General features: G+C 42.4%; 2 protein-coding genes across 5 annotated transcripts in view; both read right to left on the bottom strand.

Annotated features, from left to right (window-relative positions):
• Positions 1-6,011, bottom strand: part of LOC133552543 (trichohyalin-like) — a 41,850-nt gene extending 35,839 nt beyond the window's left edge. For all 4 annotated transcript variants that reach the window (XM_061899774.1, XM_061899777.1, XM_061899775.1 and 1 more), the window contains exons 1-5: positions 5,206-6,011; positions 4,818-4,983; positions 4,603-4,716; positions 3,781-4,488; positions 293-691 (exon numbers count right to left, since the gene is read on the bottom strand). In XM_061899774.1, coding sequence (XP_061755758.1) covers positions 293-691; positions 3,781-4,488; positions 4,603-4,635 — 1,140 coding nt within the window. In that variant the 5' untranslated portion in view covers positions 4,636-4,716; positions 4,818-4,983; positions 5,206-6,011. The remainder of the gene's footprint in view (positions 1-292; positions 692-3,780; positions 4,489-4,602; positions 4,717-4,817; positions 4,984-5,205) is intronic.
• A 1,616-nt stretch (positions 6,012-7,627) lies between these two features.
• Positions 7,628-21,368, bottom strand: part of jakmip1 (janus kinase and microtubule interacting protein 1) — a 65,103-nt gene continuing 51,362 nt past the window's right edge. The window contains exons 14-21 of the mRNA XM_061899781.1: positions 18,434-18,532; positions 17,681-17,782; positions 17,548-17,601; positions 17,416-17,481; positions 16,532-16,600; positions 14,171-14,248; positions 11,915-12,124; positions 7,628-7,843 (exon numbers count right to left, since the gene is read on the bottom strand). Coding sequence (XP_061755765.1) covers positions 7,697-7,843; positions 11,915-12,124; positions 14,171-14,248; positions 16,532-16,600; positions 17,416-17,481; positions 17,548-17,601; positions 17,681-17,782; positions 18,434-18,532 — 825 coding nt within the window. The 3' untranslated portion in view covers positions 7,628-7,696. The remainder of the gene's footprint in view (positions 7,844-11,914; positions 12,125-14,170; positions 14,249-16,531; positions 16,601-17,415; positions 17,482-17,547; positions 17,602-17,680; positions 17,783-18,433; positions 18,533-21,368) is intronic.

The following is a 21,368-nucleotide window of genomic DNA, read 5'->3' as shown; positions in this document are numbered from 1 at the left end:
CCCCAGGTCTTAATTTGCCCAGGTCTGCTCTCGGGGGTACTCGCAGCCCACCAATGGGCCCTGTGGTTAAGAAACACTGATGTCGTACAAAAGGAAGTGTTTTCAAATGTAGAAAAAAATCACAAAGACACTAAATGTTGAGTTAACAGGTTTTACAAAAGCACTTTTAAATGGTGTTAATTTCAGCATTAAGGCTAGAGTTTGGGCAGTACACTACTATGGGACTTGATTGGTGAGGTATAGTATATTATGGGACCTGTAAGTGGATCAATAGACATGAGACATAACGTACCTTTTGCATTAACTTCTCTCCGGCTTGACTCCGCAGTAGCAATTTCAGTTGCTCATTCTCCTGAGCCATCACCTGCAGCTGCTCTTGTGAGAGTTGCAGGGTGGCCTCCAGACGCTCATATTGCTCTTTCAGACCCTCAATGTCCCCACCCAATCCCAAGCTCCTGTACGCCTCCCTCAGGGCATCAGATTCCTCGCTGGGCATTTCCTCCACGTTGAAGTCCCTTGTAGAGCCCCAGTCGTCTAGTGACTGGAGACGGAGGCCAGGAAAAGAGCACATCTTAGATGAACGCTGAGATGCGTGTTTGGCACCAAGGATGGGAGCTGGTTGGCCGAGCTTTGTGCTCCCTGCTGCCGCCTGGTGCTGATCAACTGGAACTGCATCCTTCTCATTCAGCACCTTAGTAGTAAAACACATATTGTAAGAGCAAAATGTGATTTAGTGGCCAAAAAATAAACTATTTTTTAAAGAAAACGATGAGATTAGTTGTATATCTTCACAGAATAGTAACCAACGAGAGCAGCTTTAAGTGCTGCACACAGACTTAACCTCTTAAAGCCCAAGCTGTTTGTTTAGATGCTTTTTTTTATTTCTCTTTGCTATTTGGGCTTATTGGACACTAATTAGACTAAAAACTAAGAATCATCTTTTTATATGATGTACTTAGTCCATAAGTAACAAACGTGTCGTTCATGTTTAGTGACATGCTAATTCTTATTTTTACACTTTTTTCCCCCCAAATTCTCTTATACTCTTCTGACACCACCAGAGGGCAGTATAAGTGTCCACATAAGTGGCCATAAGACCCCAATACAGTAGTGTACAAACCCTGTTTCTATGAGTTGAGAAATTGTTTTAGATGTAAATATAAACAGAATACAATGATTTGCAAATCGTTTTCAACCCATATTCAGTTGAATATGCTACAAAGACAACATATTTGATGTTCAAACTCAAACTTTATTTTTTGTTGTTGTTGCAAATAATCATTAACTTTAGAATTTGATCCCAGCAACACGTGACAAAGAAGTTGGGAAAGGTGGTAATAAATACTGATAAAGTTGAGGAATGCTCTTCAAACACTTATTTGGAACATCCCACAGGTGTGCAGGCTAATTGGGAACAGGTGGGTGCCATGATTGGGTATAAAAGCAGCTTCCATGAAAATGCTCAGTCTTTCACAAGAAAGGACGGGGCGAGGTACACCCCTTTGTCCACAACTGCGTGAGCAAATAGTCAAACAGTTTAAGAACAACCTTTCTCAAAGTGCAATTGCAAGAAATTTAGGGATTTCAACATCTACGCTCCATAATGTCATCAAAAGGTTCAGAGAATCTAGTGAAATCACTCCACGTCCAACATTGAATGACCGTAAACCTTCCATCCCTCAGACGGCACTGTATCAAAAAACCACATCAATCTCTAAAGGATATCACCACAAGGGCTCAGGAACACTTCGGAAAACCACTGTCACTTAATACAGTTGGTCGCGACATCTGTAAGTGCAAGTTAAAGCTCTACTATGCAAAGCAAAAGTCATTTATCAACAACATCCAGAAACGCCGCCGGCTTCTCTGGGCCCGAGATCATCTAAGATGGACTGATGCAAAGTGGAAAAGTGTTCTGTGGTCTGACGAGTCCACATTTTAAATTGTTTTTGGAAATATTCGACATTGTGTCATCCGGACCAAAGGGGAAGCGAACCATCCAGACTGTTATTGACGCAAAGTTGAAAAGCCAGCAAGTGTAATGGTACGGGGGTGCATTAGTGCCCAGGGCATGGGTAACTTACACATCTGTGAAGGCACCATTAATGCTGAAAGGTACATACAGCTTTTGGAACGCTATATGCTGCCATCTAAACGCTGTCTTTTTCATGGACGCCCCTGCTTATTTCAGCAAGACAATGCCAAGCCACATTCAGCACGTGTTACAACAGCGTGGCTTCCTAAAAAAAATGTGCGGGTCCTTTCCTGGCCCGCCTGCAGTCCAGACTGCCTCCCATGGAAAATGTGTGGCGCATTATGAAGCGTAAATTACGACAGCGGAGACCCCGGACTGTTGAACGACTGAAGCTCTACATAAAACAAGAATGGGAAAGAATTCCACTTTCAAAGCTTCAACAATTAGTTTCCTCAGTTCCCAAACGTTTATTGAGTGTTGTTAAAAGAAAAGGTGATGTAACACAGTGGTGAACATGCCCTTTCCCAACTACTTTGGCACGTGTTGCAGCCATGAAATTCTAAGTTAATCATTATTTGCAAAAAAAAAGTTTATCAGTTTGAACATCAAATATGTTGTCTTTGTAGCATATTCAACTGAATATGGGTTGAAAAGTCTTTGCAAATCATTGTATTGCGTTTATATTTACATCTAACACAATTTCCCAACTCATATGGAAACGGGGTTTGTATGTTATACTCTTCTGACACCACCAGATGGCAGTACAAGTGTCCACATAAGCCGCCATAAGACCCCAATTCAGTAGTGTACATAGTTTTGGCCACTAAGGCCTTTAGAGGTTCATAAGCATTTAGAAAGGAACCAGTGGTTATGTAATGCAGTACTTAATACTCAGAATAAAAACATTTTGTAAAAATGTTTTTTCTACAAAGGAACAGGGATTTTACATCACTAACTCTCATTCCTCTCATTAAGTGCCTCGTTTTGTAACCCTGCCTAGTTTCTCTTGTTATAGTTTTATTTTACGGTTACATTTGCATTCACATTGTTGCTTTTTATTTTTATTACGTGAGATCGACAGGCGGATCGGTGCGGCGTCTTTAGTAATGCGGACGTTGTACCGATCCGTTGTGGTGAAGAAGGAGCTGAGCCGGAAGGCAAAGCTCCCAATTTACCGGTCGATCTACGTTCCCATCCTCCCCTATGGTCATGAGCTTTGGGTCATGACCGAAAGGATAAGATCACGGGTACAAGCGGCCGAAATGAGTTTCCTCCGCCGTGTGGCGGGGCTCTCCCTTAGAGATAGGGTGAGAAGCTCTGCCATCCGGGAGGAACTCAAAGTAAAGCCGCTGCTCCTCCAGGATGCCACCCGAACGCCTCCCTAGGGAGGTGTTTAGGGCACGTCCAACCGGTAGAAGGCCACGGGGAAGACCCAGGACACGTTGGGAAGACTATGTCTCCCGCCTGGCCTGGGAACGCCTCAGGATCCCCCGGGAAGAGCTAGACGAAGTGGCTGGGGAGAGGGAAGTCTGGGTTTCCCTGCTTAGGCTGTTGCCCCCGCGACCCGACCTCGGATAAGCGGAAGATGATGGATGGATGGATTATTGTAATACTTCTCTATTTTGTTTCCATTTATACCCCCATTATTTACTTTTTACTTTTAAAATTGATCTCAACTCTGTACACTGCTGCTGGAATTTTAATTTTCCTAAAGGAACTCTCCTGAAGGAATCAATAAAGTATTATCCATCTATCCATCTATCCAAGCGGAACCACACTTGTTTAAATCCTAGAAGAAGTCTCACCTTTCCAGGGCTTTCTTCTGAATGATGTCCATTGGTTAAGTGACAGGGAGTTGGTTTAGTTTGACTGCTAAGGTCACACTGAAGCGCTTCCATCTCCTTGACAAGGATGCCTTCAGACAACTTCAGCTGTTGTATCTCCTCCTCCATCTCCTGGACCTTGCAGCACAGCAACTGACGGCTCTCCTGAGCTTCCTGGAGCTGCTCCGTTAGCCTCCGCCGCTCGGACACTCCGCTTTCTTCTCTCTCCAGCAGCACCTTGAGATCCTCCTGCAGGTTCACGATGAAACCTTGCAGCCTCACATTGTTGTCTACGTTCCTTCCTTTGTCTTCACGTGCGCCGTCTCCTTGAGCTCCTACGTTTAGCTGCCTCCTGCCTTGATTTCTCTCCTCTTCTCCTTCACCTTCTCCTCTAGCACCAGGTAGTCTCTCATGCTCCTTCCAGTGCGTTGCCCTCTTGGCTGTAATTCTCACCGCACTTAACGCCGACACATCGGTGGCGGCGCTCACGGTCACATCCAGGAGCTGCTTCTCTAGCGTGTAAACGCGTCTCTGTAGACTCTCCTCTCTGTCCCTGGCCAGGCTCGCCTTGTGTTGGAGTTGCGCTTTAAAGTTGTCAAAGTACCGGCACTGCCAACACATCTCGTCCTCTTTGGCCTTCAGCTGCCTCTGAGAGCGCTGCAGTCGCTCTCGCCACACGTCCTCCCGAGTCTGAGTAGGACAAAATAGTTTGTTGTCACTTCTCTGCCACAGGAACACGTACAGTAGAAGAAACGCTGCAGGCTTTTGTTGCACACAAACACAGACAGCTCTCTTCGAACTCACCATGGTCCTAACCTCCTCCGTGTTCTCTTCCATCCTGCCCGAGTGGGAGGCAGTCGGGTGACAAGCTGCAGCTTCTTTAAGCTCCTCCCTGCTCTTCTCTTTTGCTCTATGATCCTGCAACAACAACAAACATGAAAGGTCAAAGTATTTGGGACAAAAATAACATCATTTTGATCAATTGTAGGTGTTGGAATGTGTCATCAGATCCCCCTCACCTGCTACTGTGACTGGATGGTTGAACTTGGACTCCCCTCAAAGGCCCTCAACTCTCCCATGCGCACCACGAAATGTGTCACCTTCTACTGTAACCATGGTAACAGGACTGTTTTTGGTTCTCCCCATCTCCGTCGGTCATGTGATCATCCTTCGGCGAGTTATCCTCTAGGAAGAAAAAAATTGTGTTTTGGTGCCACAAAAACAAACAAACCCACTTTAGAAATATGTAGACAGTTGTGTTTCATCGGGTATTGATTACAGTCATCCATTATTGATCTAGTCAACAGCTTGGTGGCAAGTTGTAGCAATCTCTCAGGTTACACCGCCTTCTTCTCTTTTTCATCTTAACAAACACCCCGTAAAGAAAAAAAGCAAAAGGTTAATAACCTCATATGTTGCACTGTGGCGACAGCTCCCTCTCCTCCACCCCGGCGGCTTTGTAAACTGCTGTTGCCGTAGGAACGCCACAGAAGTTATACTTTGCCAGAATCTTCTGCCCTGAGCTGGAACCCCTCTCGCTCTACTATTGTGGCTTTTTTTTTTTTTAAATCGTCTGTAGAGTGAATGTTTTTGTTGCAGGTCCAAGGATCAATAGAGCAGTCAATCAGTAGTCATTTAAGAATAAATCTTGCATCTCATGTAAATGTACATATAGGTATTTGTTTCACGTGTTTGCAGGTGTTTCATCTGCAAAAAAAGTGCACTATTTATCAAAAAGGCCTTTAGGTTTTCACGAGCGGTTTAGAAATTCATAAAAAACAATTGTTTTGTCCTCCATTGCCTCAGCAGCAACTGAACACCTGAAAAAAAAAACAACAGATATTCAATTACAGCAGGAGGACAATGAATTTAGATCAGGGGTGCCCACACTTTTTCTGCAAGCCAGCTACTTTTCTACTGACCAAGTGGAGGTGATCTACCTCATTCATATATATATCCATCCATCCATCCATTTCCTACCGCTTGTTCTATAGCTGATTGGGATGACTTGCATTGATTGGAATCAGACAGTAGTGATGACAACGTCCACATTTTCAAATGGAGAAGAGAAAAAGTCCTCCTTTCTGTCCAATTCCACATACACAAATACATTACATATCTACATACTCCAAGTCCATCCATCCACGCGCACATTCACGGTACGAACATACATATACTGTACATATACATTTACTGTACAAACATACATATACATTTACTGTACAAACATACATATACTGTACATATACATTCACGGTACGAACATACATATACATATACATTTACTGTACAAACATACATATACTGTACATATACATTCACGGTACGAACATACATATACACATACATGTACATATACACATACATGTACATATACATTCACTGTACAAACATACATATACTGTACATATACATTCACTGTACAAACATACATATACACATACATGTACATATACATTCACTGTACAAACATACATATACTGTACATATACATTCACTGTACAAACATATATATACACAAACATGTACATATACATTCACTGTACAAACATACATATACACATACATGTACATATACATTCACTGCACATAATCATGTTTCATCAAACATATATCAATGCTGTTGCCCTAGGGTAAACTGGGTAACACAAGGCATATTGACAGAGCTTAAACCATTGTTACTATAACAATCTACAAGATTAATATAGGTTGCCTCTCTCTCTTCCCTTTCATCTTTCGGTATTCCTTATTCTTTTTTCCTTTTTTTTCTTTTTTCTTTTCTTTTTTTAATTTTTATTATCTTTCTAGCTATCATTATGTATACGTATCGTTGCATTTGAACAACTTTATTGTTGATAATAGAGGTAATCTATTGGTTTTGTTCATGATCAATAGCGCTTTTTCTATTGGTATTTGTATTGCTCCAGTTTTAGTGTAAAAATGCTCATTGTCATTACTATATTATTTATTTCACTAACTGCTTATTTGCTATCACTTTTACGATCATATTTGTACATATTACGTATGTGCTGGTGTTGTTCTATTGTTGTTGTTGTTATTGTTGTATTTGCTGTTTTTGTCTCTCTGTCTAACCCCCCTCTTATCCCCACAATTTCCCCCTCTGTCTTCCTTTTTTTCTCTTTCTATCCCCTCCTGCACCGGCCCGGCTGCACCAAATGATAATATAAATACATTTAATAAAGTCACATTCAAATAAGACAACAAGAGAAGTATCTTACACTTCTCTTTTGTAAAGTAAATCTGAACAGCCGATATGGGCATCTACATCTACATCTACATCAACTATATGATTTGCCTGAGAAGCTGGACAGGACAAAAAAAAAAAAACAAAGTGCTTGCCTTGTGGCATCTTATTTTTCCAGCTTCCATTCTCCTTTTTATACACTTTACAAAAAATACATTGGCGGCAAACTCCGTCGCTTGCTAGCCTGTGCATGCTAGCTTTCCGAGACTTTTATTTTGTTAGCACAGGCAGGATGAAGCAGGGCTTTTACTGTGAAGACAGGAACTGTGCAGTCTGTCTTTGGAGTTCTGACAGCAGGTACGGCACGAGAGTCAGTTGAAATAAAAAGTGTTTCTCGCCTTCCTGTCGGTCATTTTTTCTTAATAATGATCTAGCAGCAACCAGCAACATCTCAGAAGACCCTCAAGTGACGTCTTAGTGAAGATTGACGATAGCTCATTTTTAGTTGTATTTTTTATTGGCTGGCTGGCGATGGACGTGATGGGCACCCCTGATTTACAGTGACATGACGTTCAGAAGCATATTTGCTGTACCTGACGTGGCTCCACAGTCATGTTTATTAAGGCCAGAGAATAAAGGCTAAAGAGAAGAACAAAAAAAGGAACAAAAACTAAAACGAAAGGGTTCATTGTTTTAAAAGAAGAGAAGAAAAAGATACATGTTACTTTTGACAAGATGCAACCACCACATTGCTGTAACATAAGACAAGAGTACCTTTTCCTCAATGTCCTTTATTTGCCTCTTTTGCAAGTCGATCCGGTCCTCCAGCTCTCGAATTCTCTGCCGGGGACAAAATAATTGTAGTCAGATATTCAACTATTGTATTTGCAAGTATATTACTTCTTTCCCCGCTGTAATGCCACAGCTGCTGTGTAAGAATAAGCCAACATGGGAACTATAGAGGAGCCAACTGTGAATAATGGACGCCCAGTCAAAATAAAAGTCATTAAACGTGAGCGGAATATAAATAGACCCTTGTCCTCTTTTTGCTTTGGAAATATGCAGAGTATTAAAATCAATAAACTGGGACAACCATAATATTCTTAAACTTTTCAGTTTTCAGTCAAGAGGAAAAAAGTAAGACTTAAAATGCTATTTGAAGACATGTTAGCATAAATGTAATACGATGTCCTCAACATTTTATTATCTTAAAACGATTGGTCAAGGACAATTAGTTGCCAAGTTTTGTAAAAACACTTTGCTTGACGGCGATATGTTTACCAATCAATCTCTCAATAAGTGGGTACCAAATTTGAGCAGTTACCAGCTTCTAGAACACAGAGTTGTGCGAGAAATTTCAAGTCTATCTGACTTCTGAAGTCAAACTCTGGGGTTTAACAACAGCGACACCATGTTTTTGTCATAAAAAATAATAGCACAGGCAACAGTTCACAATTTAAGGTGAATATTTTCAACCAAATAAAAAGTTTGGATTTATATGCACTGTTTTAGTTTGATTAAACAAACATTGGTGACTGGTTTTGTATTGAGTATGAGTAGAATAGAGCCAAATAAGAGTTGTGTTAACAGTAATAGAGCAGTCAAAGTAAAGGAGAGTCTTAGAGACTAAACACATCTATATGCTAAAGCGTTAATCAATCAAGGGTAGTAATAAGGTGATTACCAGCTGTCCGCCGCCGTAGTTTTGGTTCATACTAGTTGATGTAAAAATAGTAATGTGTGCCCACCGCTGTTGTCAGTGCATACTTGGATATAACAAGAGTGCTCACAGTCATCACCCTTAAGTATTCAATGAAGGAAAAAGTGATGCTAAACGTTCTTTTATCATTCATATTGCACTGTTTTTTTTTATTAAAAAAAAAAAAGTGTTGCATCAGGGAGACACTAATGTATGCGTGTATTACAAGTCGTATAGATTATTGCAAGGCCCTGCATTTTGGTCTTCCTTAAAAGGTTATTACACCTTTGCAATTAATCCAAAATTCAGCAGCACGTGTCCTGGCGAAGACCAGAAGGCGGGCTCACATTACACCAGTTTTAAAATCTCTACATGAGCTCCCTGTGTGTTCCTTAGGATCAATTTTAAGGTTCTTCTTATGGTTTATAAATGTGCTTAAGGTATTTCAGATTTGCCTTTACCTTATGAACCTTCAGCACTCATCTACTAATTATCGCAAAAGTCAGGACACAAAGTCACAGGATGGCATCTTTCCACCATTAAGACCCCCGTCTATGAAACAGCTTGCCGGAGGACCTCAGAGCTGCGGCGAACGTTCATTTTTTTAAGAGCAGGCTTGAGACCCACCTTTTTGATTTGTCTTTTACCGAATATTCATTATTTTATTGAAGTAATTTGTATTTTACTTTTTATCACATTATTTATGCAAGATTGTATTTACTTAGTTCTATTTTTTTTCCAGCACCTCCAAGTCCGAGTCCATGGTACTCGCCAGGAAAAGGGTGGAGTGCCATCTCCGGGTTGGGGGGGAGACCCTGCCCCAAGTGGAGGAGTTCAAGTACCTAGGAGTCTTGTTCACGAGTGAGGGAAGAGTGGATCGTGAGATCGACAGGCGGATCGGTGCGGCGTCTTCAGTAATGCGAACGTTGTATCGATCCGTTGTGGTGAAGAAGGAGCTGAGCCGGAAGGGTTCTTGAGGGTGCATGGGAGTTTGCCCAACCAGTCTACATGTGCTTTGTGGACTTGGAGAAGGCATTGGACTGTGTCCCTCGGGAAGTCCTGTGGGGAGTGCTCAGAGAGTATGGGGTACCGGACTGTCTTATTGTGGCGGTCCGCTCCCTGTATGATCAGTGTCAGAGCTTGGTCCGCATTGCCGGCAGTAAGTCGAACACATTTCCAGTGAGGGTTGGACTCCGCCAAGGCTGTCCTTTGTCACCCATTCTGTTCATAACTTTTATGGACAGAATTTCTAGGCGCAGTCAAGGCGTTGAGGGGTTCCGGTTTGGTGACCGCAGGATTAGGTCTCTGCTTTTTGCAGATGATGTGGTCCTGATGGCTTCATCTGACCGGGATCTTCAGCTCTCACTGGATCGGTTCGCAGCCGAGTGTGAAGCGACCGGAATGAGAATCAGCACCTCCAAGTCCGAGTCCATGGTTCTCGCCAGGAAAAGGGTGGAGTGCCATCTCCGGGTTGGGGGGGAGACCCTGCCCCAAGTGGAGGAGTTCAAGTACCTAGGAGTCTTGTTCACGAGTGAGGGAAGAGTGGATCGTGAGATCGACAGGCGGATCGGTGCGGCGTCTTCAGTAATGCGAACGTTGTATCGATCCGTTGTGGTGAAGAAAGAGCTGAGCCGGAAGGCAAAGCTCTCAATTTACCGGTCGATCTACGTTCCCATCCTCACCTATGGTCATGAGCTTTGGGTCATGACCGAAAGGATAAGATCACGGGTACAAGCGGCCGAAATGAGTTTCCTCCGCCGTGGGGCGGGTCTCTCCCTTAGAGATAGGGTGAGAAGCTCTGCCATCCGGGTGGAACTCAAAGTAAAGCCGCTGCTCCTTCACATCGAGAGGAGCCAGATGAGCTGGCTCGGGCATCTGGTCAGGATGCCACCCGAACGCCTCCCTAGGGAGGTGTTTAGGGCACGTCCAGTCGGCAGGAGGCCACGGGGAAGACCCAGGAGACGTTGGGAAGACTATGTCTCCCGGCTGGCCTGGGAACGCCTCGGCATCCCCCGGGAAGAGCTAGACGAAGTGGCTGGTGAGAGGGAAGTCTGGGCTTCCCTGCTTAGGCTGCTGCCCCCGCGACCCGACCTCGGATAAGCGGAAGATGATGGATGGATGGATATTTTTTTTTCTATCAATCTTCATATGTCTTACTTGTATTCTATTCATGATTCGTATTATATTAGAAGTTTTATTATTATTTTCCAACATTCCTCAGATGAGCCATCTGCCTCAGGGGTTACCAGCCGTTCTTGTGGGGGCGTTTTTGTGTCAGTGTCCTGGTGGCCAAGGTTTGATGACCTCCTGGTGCAGATGACACTGTGATAGTGTTTACTCACATGTCTCCTCTGTACCCAGCCAGGCAATCTTGTGTCCATATAGTTGCAAAAGTGTGTATATTGTGTGTGTGTGTGTGTGTGTTAGTGTTTGTGCTTGGTATCTGTCCGTGCGTACGTATGTATGTGATAATGGAGGATATGGGTCACCAGGGTATTGTTTTTAACTTTGTAAAGCACTTTGCAATGCATTTCTTTTATGTGTGATAAGCACTTTTAAAAAAAAAAGTTTGATGGATGGATTGAGTTTGAACATATGTTTGTGTCTGGAATTGATTGTGATTAACATTATTTCCGATGATAATTGTTAACAGACCTTTCGGAATTGATTATAAAAACCGAGGTACCACTGTATTTATCTATGTATTTCTCTGTATGTGTTGAGCTATAGCTTAAGTAGCATATACGGAGTAAACCAAAAGGCTATGAATATTTCGTCCTATTTCTCGGTCAGCCTGTTTGATTCGAGCATCATCCGAGCATGAATAATGACGCCGGTGCTGCAAGTCCCAAGTCCCGCTGACACCTTGATGGGCCCACTATTACTATCCGGCCCCATTATTGGAGAAGCACTGTACTAATGTTACGTAGGTAAATGTATCTGATTAGTTGAAAAGTGATGTTGTGGAGGGTGATTTGTTAGTGATTACAATGAGAATCAAGGTGAGGAACATACAGTATTGTGCAGGAGTGGGGTCTCGTCACAATGATGCACTCACACCCACAGTCATTCTGTTTTACGGTGTACATAATCACAGGTAAGGTAGAGACAAGGATACTGCATCTTTTATACAGCACCAGACCTCTGGTGGTCTGACAGGCGACAGAGGGTCAGATTGAGGGAGGGCCTTAACCGTTTGCTTTCAGCCTTACCTGCTGGGCCTGCTGAAGGAGCTCCATACGCTCCTGTAAGATCTGACTGTCATACTGCCGGCTCTGCCTGAGAATCTGGCGCCGCAGCTTGTCCACGGCGAGCCTCAGCTCCTCCTTCTGCCTGTCTGTCAGCGACTCGGCCACCGCCTGGCATGACGGCTGCTCCTGCTGCAGAGCGCTATACAGCGTGGCCTCCAGCTCCTCGATCCTCTGCACAGCCAGCCACATACACACAAACACAGCACACACACGAGAACATAAGGGCATGCACATGCAGATGCATAATCACTCAAAAGGCATGCACGAAAATCAACATGAAGCACACACACATCGCTGTGATATGGGAAACACTAGACCACTTCAGGGTTTTTATGTACCACAGTATACAGTACAGGCCAAAAGTTTGGACACACCTTCTCCTCATTCAATGCCTTTTCTTTATTTTCATGACTATTTTACATTGTAGATTGTCACCGAAGGCATCAATAGTTCAAACCTCGGCCGAATCATACCAAAGACTATAAAAATGGGACCTATTAAATAAATAAATAAATGGGTTGTACTTGTATAGCGCTTTTCTACCTTCAAGGTACTCAAAGCGCTTTGACACTACTTCCACATTTACCCATTCACACACTGATGGAGGGAGCTGCCATGCAAGGCGCCAACCAGCACCCATCAGGAGCAAGGGTGAAGTGTCTTGCTCAGGACACAACGGACGTGACGAGGTTGGTACTAGGTGGGATTTGAACCAGGGACCCTCGGGTTGCGCACGGCCACTCTCCCACTGCGCCACGCCGCCCCTCTCTGCTTGGCACTCAGCATCAAGGGTTGGAATTGGGCGCGGCACCAATGCTGCCCACCCCTCCCCTCACCTCCCAGGGGGTGAACAAGGGGATGGGTCAAATGCAGAGGACAAATTTCACCACACTTAGTGTGTGTGTGTGTGTGTGTGTGTGTGTGTGTGTGTGTGTGTGTGTGTGTGTGTGTGTGTGAGTGACAATCATTGCTACTTTCTCTTTAACTATGAACAAACAGATGTGTACTTAACAAAAAAAAAGGTGAAATAACTGAAAACATGTTTTATATTCTATTTTCTTCAAAATAGCCACCATTTGCTCTGATTACTGCTTTGCACACTCTTGGCATTCTCTCCATGAGCTGTTAAACTTTTTCAGGTGATAACTTCTTGAAGCTCATGTAGAGAATGCCAAGAGTGTAATACAAAGTAGTAATCAGAGAAAATGGTGGCTATTTTGAAGAAATTAGAATATAAGACATGTTTTCAGTTAGTTTACCTTTTTTTAAGTACATAACTCCAACTGTTATTTCTGTATTAGTATTTATTTGGCTAACTGCTTCTTTGCTATCACTTCTACCATTATATGTGTACATATCCTATGTGCTGATGTTGCTTCCTTGTTGTCTTCCTTTTTTTCTCTTTCTATCCCCTCCTGCTCCGGCCCGGTTGCACCAAACGATAATATAAATACATTTAATAAAGTCAAATACAAATAAGGCAACAAGAGAAGTACCCTACACTTCTCTTTTGCAAAGTACATCTGAACAGCCAATATGGGCATCTACATCTACATCAACTATATGATTTGCCTGAGAAGCTGGACAGGACACAAAAAAATAAAATAAAGTTAAAATAAAAATGCTACATAACTCCACGTGTTCATTCATAGATTTGATGCCTTCAGTGACAATCTACAATAGTCATGAAAATAAAGAAAACACATAGAATGAGAAGGTGTGTCCAAACTTTTGGTCTGTACTGTATATAAAACATTGTTTTATTCTTCGGTAGGTTTTATTCTAATGCCTGAGTTGCTATATATAAAAATAAAATGCTTACATCACAGTTTAGACTCCAGTAAATATCAGTGAGGTATAGAAAATGGCATTCATCATGATTTTCAATGTGCTAAAAGCTCTCCAAAACAATTTCAAATACTCATACTTTTGCAGGGTAAAAAGACTACCTGGAAGGATAAGAGACCCTTCTGCAAATTTGGTGATATTACAAAAAAATTGGTAATATTATAGTAAAAGATGCAGTATCCCGACACAGTTTTGGGACTTATCTAACCTTTATGGAGTGTTGCATTCAAATGTCTCATGCTGAAATGGAAATGGCACACCCCTGCATTCCTGATTGACATGAACACTTATTGTCTTTGTTAAAGCGTGTGTATTAAGCCTATCTGAAAGCACTTTCTGCCATCGTTAAATGCTGGTGTGGTTCTGTACCATGTAAGCCTGGTCCAAGGCCTGCTTCCTATAGTCCAGCTCCTCCTCAAGGAAGCCTTTCTGCTTGCTGAACAGCTCCTGCGATAGATGTCATTGTGTACATTAACAATAATGTCAAACTGTTTAAAAGGATAAAGCCTTTTTCCATATATTTTCAAAGTGTGACACATTAGCATTAAAAAACCCTGTCACTTGCCTATAAATCATCAATTACTACCAACACTTACAGTTAATAACACAGTACAGACTGTACGCCAAGAACAAATAATGTACACGTTAAACACGTCAAGTATTTGAAAAATATTGCAAAATCTACATCGAAAATATCGTCCATAAGTATATCAATACACAATTACATTTAAAACATCAGTAAAAATAAACTGTATTGCTGTTAAAATCGGTTCCAAACATGACCGCAATAGATGATTAGGAATGTCGGAATCCATTATTATAAATAATAAATGATAAATGGGTTGTACTTGTATAGCGCTTTTCTACCTTCAAGGTACTCAAAGCGCTTTGACACTACTTCCACATTCACACACACATTCACACACTGATGGAGGGAGCTGCCATGCAAGGCGCCAACCAGCACCCATCAGGAGCAAGGGTGAAGTGTCTTGCTCAGGACACAACGGACGTGACGAGGTTGGTACTAGGTGGGATTTGAACCAGGGCCCCTCGGGTTGCGCACGGCCACTCTCCCACTGCGCCACGCCGTCCCTAATATATTATAAATGTAATATTTTCATAGCTTCAGCATAAAAAGAGTCTGTTTACGACCTTCGATATAATGTTTTTGCAATTCTGAGAACCCTCAAGACATGAACCTTTACACTATTTTAATCCAATGTTGTAATGTTGCCTGGCAACCCCTCTCCCCCTTATGGGAGGGGGGGGTGTCCCACCTATGCGGTCCTCTCCAAGGTTTCTCATAGTCATCAGTCACTTTCACCGACGTCCCACTAGGGTGAGTTTTCCTTGCCCTAGTGTGGGCGCTACAGAGGATGTCGTTGTGGTTTGTGCAGCCCTTTGAGACACTGGAGATTTAGGGCTATATAAATAAACATTGATTGATTGAGGCTGAGCCAATCAGTGGCCACAGTACTAAACAGCCTGCTCTGACTGCTTTGGTGTCATCTCGTGCAGGGGTTCCTAACCTTTTTGACCTCAGGGCCCAAGTTTTCTACCACAGAGGCCCCCAGGGCCCATTTAAATATTATCACTAAATTAGTATTCTTACTCTTGATTATATTTGTATTAAATCTAACCTACTTACAGTTTACTATACGAAACCATGTGTTAACCACAAAGATGATCAGTTATCTATCACATTAACTTTAGGCTTGGGTCAGGCTGATTAGAAAAGTAAGTACTAGCCAGATATACAGCATAGAAAGGAACTCAAAGATAATTTGCGAAAAATTATGTGCCAAAATAAATACAATTAATAATAGACATTTCTTCACAAAACAGTCAACAAAATTAAAGTGCGACTTTGGTAATCATCTTTGCGCCACAAAACATATTTATTTATTTCTGTTTGTTTGATACTATCATTACTGCCACAAGTGGTGTAAAAGTATAGATAATTGATTTCTTCAGGAGAGTACCCCCAGGAAAATTTAAATACCAGCAGCAGTGTACAGAATGGAGATATAATTTAAAAAGTAAAAAGGTAAATAATGGGGGTATGTGTTATGTATAATAAATAATGGGGGTATACAGTATGCTATTGATAATACATAATAGTGTATTACCATCCATCCATTTTCTACCGCTTATTCCCTTTCGGGGTCGCGGGGGGCGCTGATGCCTATCTCAGCTACAATCGGGCAGAAGGCAGGGTACACCCTGGACAAGCCGCCACCTCATCGCAGGGCCAACACAGATAGACAGACAACATTCACACACTAGGGCCAATTTAGTGTTGCCAATCAACCTATCCCCAGGTGCATGACTTTGGAGGTGGGAGGAAGCCGGAGTACCCGGAGGGAACCCACGCATTCACGGGGAGAACATGCAAACTCCACACAGAAAGATCCCGAGCCTGGACTTGAACCCAGGACTGCAGGAGCTTTGTATTGTGAGGCAGACGCACTCACCCCTCTTCCACCGTGAAGCCCACTGAGTTGCGGCTCATACGGCTACAGATGAGAAACACAATTTTTTGGGCCCAAAAATGGGCGGCTCTATGGTAAACAAACACCAATCTCGTGGACAATACTACTGTAGTTAAGCAATAATAATGCTTGAAAATACTAAATTGAGGGCAGAATTATTGTAGAAAATGCTTTAAAAAAATACAAAAAAAGGCAATATTTGGGACTTTGTTCATTTCGTCATCCCAAGAGATGTTACCTTGTCATTTTCCAAATCGATCATCTTCTGTGTCAAAGCGGCCTCGGTGTTGTCGACCTGTTTTAACCACTGAGAGAAATGGAAGCGCACAGTGAATTCTGCATGTTAGTGCAACACAGTGTGCAACATTTAACCTTCCTCTTGTGTTAGCTTCCTGTTACCATCTCTTATGTTAACGGGTCGGTTTCGACCCATGTCTTAAATCAGCTGTAAAATACACTAAAAACAATGATCTATCATCCAATTTGTTTTTTATCTCTTGGTTGCCTTGCTAGTCTTCCTAATCCATGAAAATATTGGTTTTTAATATTTTTGGTGTGGGCCATTGGGCCTGTTTTTTGTCAGTATACCCCACGATTTCAATAAAAAAAAAATGGTAAAATGTACCTCAAGAGAATTGTATAAATAAATAAAATGTTGTTACTTGACTATAACTGAGGGATATTAGAACACATCTCTTAAATAAATTGTATTTATGTTTTCATTTTAATCATTTTATACTGAATTGACCTCACATGTCTGGATATGCCCGTCTTTGTTTGTTTTTGTACTGGATAACAAGGTAAAATGAGAATCCCCTAAAGCTCACATGATTGGGAGAGGAGCTGGCTGTCAGTGTGTTTAGTTTTAGCTGTAATTATTGCTGGAAAATCTTATTTTTATAATTGGGTCAAAACCGACCCTAACAACACCAAGGTCATAATTTCAACCAGAGCATTTTATAATTTAGTGAAACACAAAAAAATGTTTTGTTTTGTTAAAATAGAGGTTCCTGACAAAGTCAAAAAGTCTTTTATGTGTTTTTTTATGCATTTGAAAACTAAAATGGGTCAGTGCCGACCCTAACACAAGACGAAGGTTAAATGGGACATGGTTGGGCTGACCTTCTCACACAGAGAGATCACTGTGCCTGCCTGGATCACTGCTACCTGCTCCTCATTTCGCAGATTCTACACAGGCATAACATAACAAGGATGAGTCATTAAGAGCGCAAGTATATTTGTCCTCCTACACACCCCGTTATCTCCAAGGATATCCAGTTTCTTCATCAGTTCTGGGATGATGACATCCTGTGAGAATGTTGAACCGTTAGAGGACATTGCACTGAGAGGGTGACTTTTAATTGATGTTTGAGTGGGTGGCTTTTACCTTGACTCCCTCCTGGTGGCAGTAAAGCTGCAGTGCACTGCTGCTGTTCTCAGGGAACGCAGACATGTGTAGATTGAGGGCTGGAGACCTGCGCTCTCTCTCCTGCACAGCACCGACATCACAATTCAACAAACACACTTAATCATTTTTATCAAAACTAATTTTCCTCACAGCCTTGGAAAGTGATGAGTGCAAGAAAAAAAAAATATGAACACGTACTTATTGTAAAGGCACTGAATGATGGGTTTACTTACGATACAGAAACATGAACTGGACCATCCAAAATGAGGGAGGTGGAAAGTGACACATTTAAAACCAACAAGGGATTACGTATGCAACTCATGCTGAAACTTAAAATTTGTAATGACATCTGCCTCTCTGCCAGACCTGGAACATAAACAGATGCAGGTGACTGCTAAAACGGGCAATATAAATCGGAAGGTAAAATATAAATCATCCTCGTACGAGGTTGGTGAAAAAGTCAAACAAAATTCATGCATAAAAAATTAAATGTGAGGGTTTGAAGGGTGAACTTAAATACATTTTATTAAAGTAAAATGATGATGAGCATATAACAAGATTCTTTCATTGGAACAGGGAGACAGGTGTGCATACTTCAACATAACATGGCTGTCAATGGGGATGGAGCTACTTGTGTGTATAGTGGGGTCACTGTATGTAGCTCTGAAGGCATCTGGGGCTGAACTTCTTGTCGCCTCCTGGTGACAGTTTGACCATGGTACAGTCTCTTACTTCCAGTTCCAGAACCCGGAATTCCAGGAGCTCGTTCTGGTCCCGTGCATCCTGAACCTCGGCCTGCAGCCCGGACTCCACCTGCAGCATTTTGCACATCTGCAGATAAGAGAAAGTCATTAGGCCACGGTTTGTGGTGTGGCACGCATTGCATTAGGGTTATCCTGATACAAATCATTTAGTACCGGTACCAATACTTTGATACTTTTCCAAATAAAGGGAAATACGAAAAAATTCAATATCGGCTTTATTCAATTATTAAAATTACACTACATTAAACACTCACTGTCAAAGAACACATTTACAAGGGTAAAATATAAATTAAATGGCATCGACCCTAAAGGGAACGTCTGCCCTGTGCTCCTCGACTACAGTCTGCACCGGACCGAACAGCAGGACAAGTGTAACAACTACATTATGGCTACCAGGCCTACTCAGTAGGTTAGTGGCTAGAGTGTCTGCCCTGAGATCAGTAGGTTGTGAGTTCAAACCCTGGCCAAGTCATACCAAAGACTCTCGATGCCACATCATTTTGGAATGCACTCCCAACAGGTGTAAAAGTGCATCTCTACCCTCCTTCAAAAGTTCACTAAAAGACCACCTCCTGGCAACTACAACCCTAGACTAACACCCTCCCCAGATTGTAATTAATCAAATGTATATACTTGTTCTTATGCTATCTGCAGGCCACCACAGTGTATATGTTTGTCTTTATTTGTATTCATAGCTGAATGTAGACGTGGCTGGTTGTATAATGTCTTTAATGTCCTTTGATGTTTCCCTCTTACACATGTAAGAGGGATGGCTATGAGTTGTTCTTTTAGTTTTTTCCCTTGGCCCAGGCTTAGACCGATTTTATTTATTGTTTTATTTTTTTTATTATCCCCCCCTTTGTTTAGTTGTATCTCACCGGTAACAGTTCGAGATGCTACCTCAGTAGAAGCATTTAAGTCTCACCTTAAGACTCATCTGTATACTCTAGCCTTTAAATAGACCTCCTTTTTAGACCAGTTGATCTGCCGCTTCTTTTCTTTCTCCTATGTCCCCCCCTCCCTTTCACAGTATCATGTTAGACCCCCTCGACATCCATTGCTTTCGGTCCCCTAGGGGGGGGGGGGTTGCCCACATCTGAGGTCCTCTCCAAGGTTTCTCATAGTCAGCATTGTCACTGGCGTCCCACTGGATGTGAATTCTCCCTGCCCACTGGGTGTGAGTTTTCCTTGCCCTTTTGTGGGTTCTTCCGAGGATGTTGTAGTCGTAATGATTTGTGCAGTCCTTTGAGACATTTGTGATTTGGGGCTATATAAATAAACATTGATTGATTGATTGATGGCTTTTTTTGTAAGGGGCGCCAGAAGTTGGCAGACCCGTCAGCGATCCTGTTCTGTCTGCTTGCAATGTTTGATCCTGCTCTGTCTCCCTGTAATGTTTGATCCTGTTCTGTCTGCCTGTAATGTTTGATCCTGTTCTGTCTGCCTGTAATGTTTGATCCTGTTCTGTCTCCCTGTAATGTTTGATCCTGTTCCGCCTCCCTGTAATGTTTGATCCGGTTCCGCCTCCCTGTAATGTTTGATCCGGTTCCGTCTCCCTGTAATGCTTGATCCTGTTCAGTCTCCCTGTAATGTTTGATCCTGTTCTGTCTCCCTGTAATGTTTGATCCTGTTCTGTCTCCCTGTAATGTTTGATCCTGTTCTGTCTGCCTGTAATGTTTGATCCTGTTCTGTCTGCCTGTAATGTTTGATCCTGTTCTGTCTCCCTGTAATGTATGATCCTGTTCTGTCTACCTGTAATGTTTGATCCTGTTCTGTCTGCCTGTAATGTTTGATCCTGTTATGTCTCCCTGTAATGTTTGATCCTGTTCTGTCTCCCTGTAATGTTTGATCCTGTTCTGTCTCCCTGTAATGTTTGATCCTTTTCTGTCTCCCTGTAATGATGAAGGTTCTGTAACAGCTTCTTCCCTCAGGCTGTAAGACTCTTGAACGCATCATAATTAAATTATCCCCTCAACTCCTTCTAAAATGGATTAACTCGCTGGAATAAAATGACAATATAACATACATCCATAAACATGGACGCATGTGAAAAAGTGCAATGTATTCATCTGTACAGTAATCTATTTATTCATATCTGCACCTTATTGCTTTTTTTTTTATCCTGCACTACCAAGAGCTAATGAGACAACATTTCGTTCTTATTTGTACTGTAAAGTTCAAATTTGAATGACAAAAAGGAAGTCTAAGTCTAAAGCAGCTGTTGTGAGAGTAGTGTGTGTGTGTGTGTGTGTGTGTGTGTGTGTGCTCCTTTAAGAATGGCAGAATGTGGGGTGAGTGACATAAGTAAGTGAGTGGGCAAGTAAGGAGAGGTAGCGCTTGCATGTGGAGGAGTGCCAAAGGATGGTGGATGTCCGCTTGTGCCCTGTGGAAATGATAAACAAAGTGACCATGTTGTAACTAATCGACGTCCTCATCATTCTGGCCTAAGAGCGCAGCTTTACAGACGCATTGTGAAGTGAAAGGTCTCCCTTGTTCTCCTCGACCACGGCAGGAAAGGTGTAAAACAGTACTTGCAATGCAGTGCCTCCCTGTTTAAAGCTTCACCTTTATTGTTAGTTTTGAAGCCCAAATACCACCATATTGTACTTCACCATACTCTTTATTAACCAGTGGAATTGTCATTTTTGACATTTTTCCTGGTCCTGGTCGTGGAACTGTGGACCAGCTCTATACTCTCGGCAGGGTTCTTGAGGGTGCATGGGAGTTTGCCCAACCAGTCTACATGTGCTTTGTGGACTTGGAGAAGGCATTGGACTGTGTCCCTCGGGAAGTCCTGTGGGGAGTGCTCAGAGAGTATGGGGTATCGGACTGTCTTATTGTGGCGGTCCGCTCCCTGTATGATCAGTGTCAGAACTTGGTCCGCATTGCTGGCAGTAAGTCGA

The sequence above is a fragment of the Nerophis ophidion genome, linkage group LG05 (assembly GCF_033978795.1).
Source record: "Nerophis ophidion isolate RoL-2023_Sa linkage group LG05, RoL_Noph_v1.0, whole genome shotgun sequence".
Taxonomy (NCBI): Eukaryota; Metazoa; Chordata; class Actinopteri; order Syngnathiformes; family Syngnathidae; genus Nerophis; species Nerophis ophidion.
This window is presented reverse-complemented; position numbering and strand designations above follow the sequence as displayed.